We start from the raw sequence: 12,895 nt of genomic DNA on the forward strand, positions 1-12,895 counted from the left end.
ACCTGCTGACTCCTCCAGAAATTCATTTTATGATTAGTTTAGGAATTTCAGCAAATAATTATCCTGTGATCGCTGTAATTTCTTCAGGGATTTCACCTAGAATTCCTCCCAGAATATGTACTGCTGGGATTCCTCCAAAAAATATCTGACAGAATGCCCAAGAGTTTTGCTAAGAATCCGCACGCAGTTCCTAGTGGGACTCTTTCATTAACTCCTGGAGGACGCTTAAAAGCAATTATTGGATGCATCCAAGCTGGATATGCTTGAAAATCATGACATGCAATCATGCAATGCTTTCCGCAATTACTACAGATATTTCTCCTTGGATCCTTCCAGGATTCTGTCCTAGCATACCTCCAGAAAGCCATTTTTAAATTCCTGCAGGCCTGTTGGGATGTTTCCAAAATACTCTCCAACGAATCGTCCAAGAATTTTTCTATGGATTGCTTCATGAAATCCTTTAGAAGGTCTCCGTCAGACTCATCCAGAAATGCCTGCTGCTGACGTATCCTAAAAATCCTCTAGAAATCAGTTTTGTGACTCCTCAAGGAATTTCTCCATAGACTCCTCCAAGAATACCTTTTGAAACTTCTCCAGAAACGCCTGCCGAAGTTCCTCCTAAAATGTCTTCAGGAATATTTCCAATGATTCCTACATAAATTTCTCCTGTTACTCCGCCAGGGATTTCTGCAAGGGTTCCTCTCTAGATAATTTTGAATGAAATAAACAAATGATCACATCATCTTCAATGTTAGAAAATATTGGCAATAATTTGGAAATCAAGATGCTTTTCAATTGACTTATCCTCTATGCGCGAGTTTGATGCATGGCTCCGTAAAGCTCTATGATGGCTGAGCCTTCAATACAAATTAGCTGATCAATGAAAAGATCAGCAATGGAGTCATTACAATTTCAATAATTTTCAGATTGAATGTATCTTCTTTTAGTCTGCTCAGAAAGTATAGCAATAAGCTAACTACATGTATGTTGCTCAAAGCTGACCCCCGCATTTCCTGAAAGCTGACAAAAACATCATGAAAATGAACGTGGCGTGATATATTTCGTTTGCTTATATTTGAATACTTAGTTGTTTGTTTTTCCATAAATATTATAATAAAAATGATAGGGAAGTGGAACCATCTCGGCAGGGGGCCTACTTTGGACACTTTTCTGCTATAACTCAGTCAAGTTTGACCTAATTGACACAATTTTTGGAACGTGATGAGATACGTTCAGTATCTAGCCGTGTACAAAATTTCAAGTCAATTGGTTTGGAAGTGACTGAGTTATAGAGAAGAGTGCCCAAAATACCGGCCGCTGCCCAAGTGGTTCGCTACAATTACATACAATTTGAAGTTCTCTAAGAAAAAATGTTCGTTCAATTAGCACGAAATTTTGGAAACAGACTATACAAATATTGAGAAAATATAGTAAAATTCGTTTGGCTTAGAACATGGAAGCTAAAGAATAAAAAAATAGCTCTTGAACTATTTGTTTCAATACTTGAAAAATACTGTACAATAGTAACTTGTTTTTTTTTTTAATTATTGGCTTTTTTAGCGATTTAGCCCAAACTGGGCCAAAAACCAGATTTTCATGCATTTTGATGCCCGGGAATCTAATTAAAAATCAGTTTAAAATTTGTATGGAGAAATTTGATGAATCACTCCTTGTGACATTTTGTACTAAACGGAGCTGTCAAGCAGTTGCCCAGATGTCAAACATAAAAGAAAAATTATATTCGCATCGGCCTAATGAAGAAGAATGAATAAGTTGTATGATTGTGTAAACCATGTAGCATAGCATTTTTTCGGGTAATCGATAAAGCTTCAAACGCAAATATTCACATTTTCTTATATTAGAGGAGTAGGGTCTTGTACCATATGGGCAGGTGTAACTATTTTGGGCACTTGCCGCTATGACTAAGTCAATTGCAAACCGATTGATTTGAATTTTTGTACAGAGTTAGATACTGTACGTGCCTAACTCTTTACAAAATTTCAAATCAATCGGTTTGAAATTTACTTAGTTATAGCAGCAAGTGCCCAAAATAGGTACACCTGCCCAAATGGTACAAGACCCTACATTTGCGACAACTTCACTGATGACAGTATTTATTAACTTTGATTCATTGTGCAATTTTTGGTATAACATACCTGTACTGTTTGTGGTTTGGGATCATATATAAACCCTGCGGCCTCAAAGGATTAAATATATCGCCCAGTACGAAGGTGGCATCTGATCACTGTATTTTCTCAGCGTGAACAACCACGATAAAAATGATGTCATTCATCAACAAATCCACCTCCTTCTATGCGAAGTGTCGCGAAAATTGCAACGCAAGTACCGCAATATAGTTGCGCGTATGGTGCCATTGAATTCAAATGTCTTGGTACAATCAATCCGGACCACGCCAACCAACTTATGAGCTACCGCAACGCGAACCGATATTCATCCTGTGTATGTAGTTCCTATCGACGAATATCATTGAGTTATCGTCCGTCGCTTGCGGAAACTGTTGGACTGTCGCCACATTCGCTGTTGGGCAGTGCTATGTCCCGAGCAAGAGAAAATAGCTATACAACAATATCAAACTCAGGTACAATGCAAAATTGCAAAATACAATACTTACTACCCGAATAAGATATTAGGGACAATAATTCATTGGGGTCTCCAGTTACCCTAGCGGTTAAGGCTATGGATCGCTAATCCGGAGACGGCGGGTTCGATTCCGTTCCAGTCGGTAAAATTTTCTTGACTGGAATACTGTATCATTGTCCTTGCCTCACAATATACAAATTCATGCAAGGGCAGGCAAATAAAGTCCTTCAATTAATAACTGTGGAAATGCTCAAAGAACATTAAGTTGAAGTGATGCAGGCCAAGTTCCAGTGGGAACGTAGAGCCATATAGAAGAAGAATAACTCATTGAAGTATTTCAGTTGAAGATGCAATACTTGCATAATAACGAAATAAGCTATTCTTGAATAACCAGCAAATGTCTTGTTTTGGCATAATATCTGACGTTGATGTTCTGCAGTTATGTGGTAGTTATACGTTCCCGCTCGGATTACCCACAGTCACAGAGAGTAAGTGGCATCTCAAAGCCAAGCCAAGACGGACAGGCACAGCACAAAGATAAGGGAACCTACGGTACCTACCTATACACCAACCGAAAGCAGATGCGGATGAATACGGGTCAACAAAGGAGCGAAAAAGAGGCATTACGTCATGCACGTGAAATTATTGGAACGCGTGCCCCGGTCGATTGGTGGGCTGTAAAAACCATCATTGAATAAATTTATCTCACTCTCCGGACGGAGACAAGCTTGTTTCTCACCTGACGACGACGGTCTGAGATCATAACATTTTGAGCAGTAGACAGACGCGTGTTCATATACGGTGGTCAGCTAACAAGCGACAAAGATCACGCTAAGTAATCTTACTTGAGCAGAGTTTGTAAATATAAATAATTTCTGAAGTGGGAGATTGCTTCTGTAGAGGCGACCTGGTACAGCTGATAACAGTTCGGAACATGCTTTTCATAAAGCTGCGTTTGTGCATTCTACGCTGTTTGTGTTTATTAGCTGAAATTTTCTAGCATTAAAGATCATCAGGATTTCGAGACATTTGTTTTAAAAGCTCACTTCCAATGAATTATCTTCGACATCGAAAAAAGGATCGCTCACTAGCCCTTCAGGTGCCCTTTAAATGATAAATAAAATGCTTTATTATGAATCCGTTAATGAATGCTTCCTGTAAATCTGCATACATTTCATACAAGTTGTTTATCTTAGATTTATTACTTTATCATTTGATTGAAAAGATCAAGCGTTCTCTTCAAGAGGGAACGGAATCCCCCTCCTTAAAGTAAAATACCAAAAGTTTCATCATCTTACTCATATTACACTTTCGTATATTCGAACATTGGCTGATTTGCCTTTATAGTTAAACACTTTTCAAATGATGAACAGTTTCTGACAATGTTATTATAAATCGAACAAAATCAATTATATTTTTCATTAAAAATAAAACAGGAGAATGAAGTAGCGGGGAAGGTTGAAGGACGTTTAAGAAGATTATATGTTGTAGAACATAGTGTTGGCTTTTTTAGCTGTTTGTTATTTGTTTGTTTGTTTATTAGTGATACTTTACACCATTCCCGTGGTGCATTCGTATCAGTGCTGTTTTATGATATTCAAGAAGTTTCCTGATATATAGGTCGTCAGATCTACAATAGTGACAAGTGGTCCTCGCAGTATTACTAATAAGGCTTACAATTAGATGGGCACCCACGTCTCTCTGAAACGTCTTGAAATTTTGCTTCAAACTCTTCTGAAAATTCCTGAAGCTTTCTTGAAAGCTCCTGGAACCCGTTGAAACCCCAGAAACCTCATCGAAACCTACTGAAACCACCTTGAACTTCTTTGAAAGTCTCCTAATCCCTTGACACTCCCTCGAAAGTCCCTTAGGAAACAGCTTGGTATGCTTTGAAACTTCGTTAAAATATCCTTAAAACATCCCTGATAGCATCAGGCAAAATTCACCCATAATCTTAAGTGCCGGGATATCAGCTTTTCTAAAACTTTCCCTGAAATCCGCGCAGCCGAGTGCAAGGCAAACAAAAACATTATCGAGATCTCAGCTACTTTGACAGTTCATTACTGAGATTCGGCATCTGTTTTGCTGAGAATCAGCTCACAAACATAATTTTACCGAGTTCAGTTTTTGAGTTTGCTGAGCAGTCAGCTGTGCGCGAAAAACCGTGCCCACGAAAAATGTTTAAGTGTGTTCGAAAACTACTTCGAAACCCTACTTTTAAATCTCACAGAAACAAGCGAAGTAAAACGACTGCTGTCCAAATACAACTAGAGTAAGGCCAACGTCTTGGTACTGCACCGAAAGTGACGGCTTCAAGAAACATTGCTTTCTTCAGAGGGTTGTCAGAAACCCCTTACGACGTCCCAAAACCCCTCCTAAACATTCAGTAACTTCCTTGAAAACATCCTGGAACATCTTCCGAAACTACTACCAAACGTCCCATGTAATCTCCTAAAACATTTTGAATGGGTCCAAACATGCAGCTAGGTCATGAAGTCTAAGTAAAGAAGACACGGAGTTTCGCAAAATGAAACGCAAAAAAAACGCGACTTAACGATCGCGACAGTTTGCCCTCGGACGTTGTGATCCGCCCCCTTGAATGTACCTAAACCACTCGTAAATTAACTAAAACGCATATAAACCTCTTCCTGAAACATGAAGGCGAAACTGGAAGCATTTTTTAATTTTTATAAAATAACAAAGCAATATTTTCAAAATCGGTTTTCGCACACATGTAGAAAATGGATCAAGGTATCTCCTGATTTTTTCCCTGGTGGAAAATGTTTTTAGCTTTTGCAGAAACCATTTTTTTTGTAAAATTTTGTTTTAAAATGGTTTTAACAAAAACCAAAAACATTTTCCACCAAGGAAAAATTCAGGAGATACCTTGATCCATACTCTACATGTGTACGAAAACCGATTTTGAAAATATTACTTCGTTATTTTATAAAAAATCGAAAACCAAAAAGTGAGGAAATGGATCCAGTTTCGCCTTAAACCTTAACAGCCTCCTAAAACCTACTGAAATATCCAGAAACTACTTCCAAATGCCCCTGAAACCCTCTAAAACCGTTCTAGACGCATTAAAATGACTTGAAATCCCGCTTAATGCTTTTTGAGACTCCCTTGAAATTCTATAAAGTTCTCTCAAACCCTCTGAAACGCCTTGTAATGCATTGAAACTCCTTTGAAACATAACCTTAAATCGACGTGAAAGCATCCTAAAACCCCAGGATATCACTACCAGAACCCCTGAAAATCCCTGATACCACCTAAAATCCTTGAAACACCCGGGAAGCCATCCGAAACCCTTCTAAAACTCCCATATTGGCCCATGATACTTAAAAATAAAAGTCCAACAAAATTGCTGCAAAAAGTTCGACAGACTTTTGACTACCAGGGAACCCTTCAACAATGCTAGCCACATACAAAGTGTGTCCAATAGGGTGACCAACATTTCCGCGAAAACAAATGTGAAGTTTGACTCCTAAGGTGGCGCCCACCGAGCTTCAAGTTAGTATTGCAAAACTTGGCCAAATGTATCGCGGTATTTTCCGACTCTAAAGTCCCGATTCATTATTATCATATCACAGTAGAATTTCGCACACGACTTCAAAGCGGCTAACGTACACATTTCATGACATGTCAGGTCATGACATGGACGTCTGCTGTTCAACAGTTAAGCGAAATACGTTTGATTGGTTGGTGTTAAACGTAGTTGGAAAATGATAAATAATTGGATTTTTATAAATGATCACAGAAATCCGACGTATGTGGAAAAAGTTATACCCTAGGTCAGGGGTTTTCAGACCTTTTGATTCGCGGTGCACTTTTTGGAAATAAATCGCTTCGCGATGCAAATGTCCATTATTCACAAAACCAATTTCAAACTTGTGAAAAAGCTGACGTATTTTTTTAGCGAATTCCAGATGCATACACTCGTCGTTAAACATTTTTCCACACTTGCATTTTTTTTTCATTCCAGTTTCGGAGCAAAGTTAAGTGACACAGTTATACTTATGACACACATGTGATACAAAAATCACTGTACAATTGCGCTTCAAATGAGTGCCATTCTGAAAATTCTCTCTGTTCAAGTCAGCCTTGTTAGATTTTTTTTGACATTGCGTACCGTTGTACAGGAATCACACTCGTATCACATGTCTGCCCGGGGTATTATTCAACTTGAAGTATTTTCTTGCTCAGAATATTTCTGAAAACTTTCAGACTAGATCTTAATTAACCATCTTCGTACATTACATGACGCACCCAGCTGTCGTAGAATTCCTGGTCAACTGATTTAAATATCAGTGATAGATTACTTCTCTAGCATTGAACTTAACCTCCGAAATATTAGATAGGTTTTCTTAGAGTTTTAAGAGAATTAATTGAAAAAGATTGCAAATTCCTTGTAGAATGCTTGTAAATATCCATGGCGAGTTTTAAGAAAAAATATGATTTTTATATCAACAGTTTCAGTAGATTTGACTCTTGGTGAATATCTGAGAGGTTTTTTTTTTACTGGATTCAATGGTAACTCATCGGCGCGAATCATGGAAATTTTACTCTCACTCTCTTGGAGCACCTTCCAATAGTTTTTCCATGGAACCCTTGTTCTAATTAATTCGATTGATTTTTCATCAAACAGTTAAAAAATTTCAATATGCAAGACTTTTTCGAAGTGTCGCGGTGCACGATCTGAAAATCCCTGCCCTAGGTAAAGTGAGGCGAAACATATAAATTGCATTATTGATGCGATACTTTTACATGCACTGGAAAAGCAATCATAATGTTTTTCCTCACTTTTCTTAGGGTATAACTTTTTCACAGCTATCGAATCACCTTGCGGTCTTCGACAAAGTTGTTTGACCAACAAAAATACATTTAAAAAAATATAATTGAAAGCTTACAGCGCCATCTATAAAGGCTGACATCTAAATAAAACAAATGATTTCTTCATACGTTGGGCCAAGTTTTTCCCATACTAACTTCAAGCTCATTGAACGCCCCCTTTGACAACTGATTCAGTGAGGGGCTTTTGAATTTTTGAAATGTCATGGTCTTCATATAGGTGCGGGATCATTTTTTTTAAACATTATGCGGTTTCTGAGCAATCTGATACCTGTTCAAATTTAAAAAGTATTTTTAAATTCTATCTAATGCTAATATTACATAGTATGAATCAAACATTTTGTACAATTCAGCGTTACACTGACAAAATGCAATACTTTCAAACATTATAAACTAGTCTATCTGAAAACAAATGTAAACATAATGAAATGAAGAAGATAGACCGTAAACAAACGCATTTCATTCATTACTACTACTGGCTTGATTGACGGTCACCCATCTATCTAGCTGCGTAGCAGTAATCACACTTGTTCACAACACATGTGCACAAAGCAAGCAGCTGTTTCAGTACAACAACTCCAACGCTTGCACTGCACCTCAGGGTACGAGAGGTGTGGGCGTGGGGCAGAGATAGCGAAGGAGGGGGTCGTGCAAATTTATCGTGAACAAGCAATGATTCATCGTGCGACCTACACCTACCTACCACAACACGCACATCGATTACACGCTTCATTGTGTTGAAGCTAGACCTATTTATTTAGCGATCTACTCTGTTTGGCTAAAACAAAACATAGGTAACATACAATTTTCACCTTTCGATCAATCCAATCGAATCACCGAACGGGGAAAGATGAATGTGTGGCACAAGGTGAGAGAGAGAAAATCAATTCAATTGTGATCGCGAAACTGCAGCTTGAGACAGTCTGTGTGGGTAGGCGAACAGAGGGTGAAATGGGCAAGATAATGTTTTCTAACATCTTGCATGATTATTGCACAGAGAAACAGACGTAACACTTAGAACAACTTTTATCAAAAAACATCGTCACGAAAACTTAATCGCCCAATGCTAAACCTACTGTATTTGGCCGGGCTACCACTAGGTGGCGAAAGTGAACAAACGTCAAACTGGAGCAAAAACGATGCCAGTACCGCGAGTGGTCAATTGACCAACTACTGAATATTTGAATCAATCGTTTAAAAGGTGATCGATGGGAAGCGATCAGAGTGTGGCATCTGCTCCTCTGTGTTAGAAAGTTTTGAAGATTTCAAGTCATATGTCGAGAATCATACGGGAGAACGCATCAAGAGAATCAGGACGGACAACGGGAAAGAGTATGTCACCCATACGATGCGACGGTTTTAGGAGACAAGCAGGAATCCACCACGCAACGACGGTTCCGTATAGTTCTAAACAAAACGGACTGGCAGAGCAAAAGTCCTACGTCGTTATTTGGTCACCGACAAAAGGTCTACCAGTCACCCCACATGTAAACGTCTCGACCTGTCATACCTACGATTTTTGGAAGTGAGGTCATGGTATACAGGGTGTTAGGTTCCCGAGTGCAAACTTTTTAAAGGGTGATAGAGGACCATAAATGGAGAAAAAAATTGTTCTACGCATATGGTCAAATCTCAATCGCTACGTAGTTATTGAACTTCCCATGTTTATGACTCTTATTGCCTTAACTGGCAATAAATTGAAAATGGTCAAACTTATCGAAGTTTTTTTACCCTTATTCGAAAGATTATTGAATTTTCTAACAAATGGCATCTTTGAATCGATTGGTTTAGTTAAATAACTAAGTTTTCTAGAGCAAAATAGCTAAAAATAGTGTATTTTTATTGGTTTTTGTCAATTATCTTTGAAACATGCGTAATAAATTAAAATTCTTTCTTTGGCAAAGTTGTGGCTCCTGTTACACTCTACAATTCGTTCTTTGACACCAAACTTCTTTCTCTTATCGTTTTGTTGCAATTTCGGTTTTAACATCGCATTTCAGATCATAAATTTGCAACTGTCATGGAAAGCACTTTTTTGCGCATTGTGCCACACATTTAAATCAAAATTGCAAGAAAACGATAAGATCTAGAAGTTTGGTGTCAAAGAACGAATTGTAGAGTGTAACAGGGGCCACAACTTTGCCAAAGAAAGAATTTTAATTTATTACGCATGTTTCAAAGATAAATGACAACAACCAATAAAAATACACTATTTTTGGTTATTTTGCTCTAGAAAACTTAGTTATTTAACTAAACCAATCGATTCAAAGATGCCATTTGTTAGAAAATTCAATAATCTTTCGAATAAGAGTAAAAAAACTTCGATAAGTTTGACCATTTTCAAGTTATTGCCAATTAAGGCAATAAGAGTCATAAACATGGGAAGTTCAATAACTACGTAACGGTTGAGATTTGACCATATGCGTAGAACAATTTGTTTCTCCATTTATGATCCTCTATCACCCTTTAAAAAGTTTGCACTCGGGAACCTAACACCCTGTATAGATACACTTCCCTAAGGAGAAAAAAGCAAATTAGATATGAGGTCAGAACGAGATGGGCTGCAGTGATAATCCGAAGGCATACAGAGTATATAAAACTTTAAGACTCAAGACGTAGCAATCAGGCGTGCCGTGATCTTTTTGGATGCTCCTTTCCAAATGATTGTGCAAAACGAGGTTTCAGAGGAGGAGCTCGCAAACGACGAAGAGGACGACCGGCCGGCACAAGATCAGCTCAGCGAACCAGATACCGTGCAGTTCAGAAATGCCGATGACACGCTGATCGGTGCCGATTTGGATCTACTGCGTCTTAAACGCAAAAGAGACAAATCGTACAAAAAATGGCGTAGAAATGAAAATTTCAGAAATTGGCTAAGGTACAAGGTCGCGCGCAATAAATACTCGCAAGGAATCGAAAAAGCAAATGATAGAAAAGTTTTTGATGAAGCACCTCGGATTGGCTAACAAAGTGCTTGTAATCCGAGTGACGCGTCAGAAGGGCAGCGTTCGCTTCTTGGTTTGCTCATACCAGGAACTTCAACGATGTCAACTACGTTATCAAAGGCCCACGATTAAGTTTCGATTTGAAAATGTTCCTGCGCATTCGTTCTATCTGTGATGCTACGATGCTTCAAGCTGATTTGAATGCCTTCACAAACTGGTGCAGTTTGAACCGTATGGTAGTTAACCCTGAAAAATGCACCGTTATTTCGTTAACTATCAGTTACACGGGACAAAACTTCAACGAGCTGACCATGTGAAAGACTTAGGTGTAATTCTGGACATTCAGCTGACTTTCAAACACCGTTTGTCGTATGTTATCGCGAAGGCTTCTAGGACTCTAAGATTCATCTTCCGTATTACCAAGGACTTCCCGGATAAAAACTAACCATAGGGTGTTTGGTGAAAACCATTCCTGCACCATACAGTGTACCAGCTACAATAATGTATATTGTAATGAAATGATTCGCTAAAAGCTTCGCACATTGTAGCTACTATACATTTACATTCGATTTTTATGTAACAATCAGGGTTTTGAATTCTCACTCTTTTTCGCGATTGATAAATATTCACTCACTAGAATTTTCAGTGAAAATATGATTTTCATTTTCTTACTCACGAAATTATCTCCGAAAATCTTTTTTCTCTCACGTTTGATGCAATGAAAAATCGTAAACAATGTTCGCCGATGAAATGTATTTCTCACTCTCAGACAATTCTTCTCACTAGAGATGACTCACTACGAAAATTGATATTCTCATCCTTCATTGAGCGAACTGTCAAAAACTGTAAACATTGCGGTCGTTTCATATTGCAAAGCCTCTGTGGAAGTAATCGTGTTGCGGAAAATGGATCCTCCAAATTCGAGAAAGCGACGAGGCATTGCGGACATCATCGAAAGCGTAACAAAAAAGTTGGCATGCGGTGGATTTCGGTGTGCTGCTGTTGAAAATTGCAGCTACACACAAGCGACCTACAGCGTAGGAAATTTGAAGCGCCACATTCAAAAGCTACATCCGAGAGAGTATGAAATTTTGAATCTTGGTACCAGTCAAAGTAATGCTCATCCAGCAGAACGTCAGGATCCAAAAATCTCTGTGCGAATGTCCCGGGAACGCCTATTTGGTGGAGTGATCAAGTGTGTATCTCTTCATGGGTTACCATTTTCGTTCATCCACCTCGAAGGAATAAAGGATCTGGTTGATCCTTACTGTGAAGCCTTGAAAGTGTCCATCAACGACAAGAACGTCCACCAGTATTTGGGAAAAGTCGCCTCTGCTATTGATACCATCATAAAAGATGATGTCTGCGGCAAGATGATATCATTAAAAATTGATGCTGCCTCAAAAATGTATAGAAGTGTGCTTGGAATAAACGCCCAGCTCATAACGGAAGAAGGCGAGTATAAAAAGTTAACGCTCGGTAAGCATTGACCATGTTTTATTCATCACAGTATATACACAGACAAACAGACGTAACACTTGCGAAATTTCCATCAACCACGCTTTTAACGATCATTTTAAATTCTCATAGTTGTGGCTTTCACAACCAGAAGCGCGCGCATCGTTTTTCTATGCGTTTGACGTTTCACACTAGCGCCTTCTGTTGACGATATTGCACAACACAGTGATTCGTGCAACTTTTCCACCAGGTGATGGTAGTGTGAACTGGGCGATGGATTTCCATGAAAGTCGTTCAAGGTGTTACGTCTGTTTGTCTGTGGTATATAGCCATTACAGTTCTTGACTATGGTACCAATACCACAAGTTTTTCCCAGTTATTATCCACAATCTCTAATTGAATCGTAGGTATGGTTGAACTTCACGATCGTCACACGGCTACAAATTTGAAAGACGAGGTTTATCAAAAGTTGGCGGAATTGAACATCGACATCAACCAAGTATACAGCGTCACTGTTGATAATGGACGCAACATGGTGAAAATGGTACATTTGATGGAGAAGGACACTACAGAAGACATCGAACAGTACCTCGATTGTAGTGTAGACGGCAGCATGCAGAAAACGGACGAAGAAACGCCTAATGGTGTAGATGGCCTCGAAGATTACGATGACACCATGGAAGGGTTCTTGAATGATTTGAATGACCTCATTTGTGGACATCAAGTAGCATGCATACGCTGTGGTGCGCATACTGTGCAGCTAGTGGTCTCCGATGTGTGCAAAGACGAGGTTCATCAAAGGAATATCAAAGCTATCACCAAGATAGTTGTGGCGTTTCATAACACCAAGTACAAAAATTTTTTCGAGGTTTCTGGTGGAAAATATCCGTCTATTCCTGGTCCAACAAGATGGAATTCGAACTTTCTTATGCAACAAAGCCTACTGAACAGCAAGGATTTCTTCGAAAGGCTTGGTTGTGAATATGCCGAACTGGGTAAACTTTCTTGTTTTCTATTTATCTTTCTATTACTCTATCTCT

General features: G+C 38.7%; 2 protein-coding genes across 3 annotated transcripts in view; one reads left to right on the top strand and one right to left on the bottom strand.

The window, feature by feature from the left end:
* Positions 1-12,895, bottom strand: part of LOC115256872 (cytoplasmic dynein 1 light intermediate chain 1) — a 47,240-nt gene that overhangs the window by 20,357 nt on the left and 13,988 nt on the right. The window lies entirely within an intron of this gene.
* Positions 5,488-12,895, top strand: part of LOC115268983 (uncharacterized) — a 50,952-nt gene continuing 43,544 nt past the window's right edge. For both annotated transcript variants that reach the window (XR_009996088.1, XM_062844897.1), the window contains exon 1: positions 5,488-12,850. Coding sequence is in view for 1 of the 2 variants with exons in the window: in XM_062844897.1 (XP_062700881.1) it covers positions 12,265-12,850 (586 nt within the window). In the remaining variant the exon portion in view is untranslated. The remainder of the gene's footprint in view (positions 12,851-12,895) is intronic.

This window comes from Aedes albopictus, chromosome 1 (genome assembly GCF_035046485.1).
Source record: "Aedes albopictus strain Foshan chromosome 1, AalbF5, whole genome shotgun sequence".
NCBI lineage: Eukaryota > Metazoa > Arthropoda > Insecta > Diptera > Culicidae > Aedes > Aedes albopictus.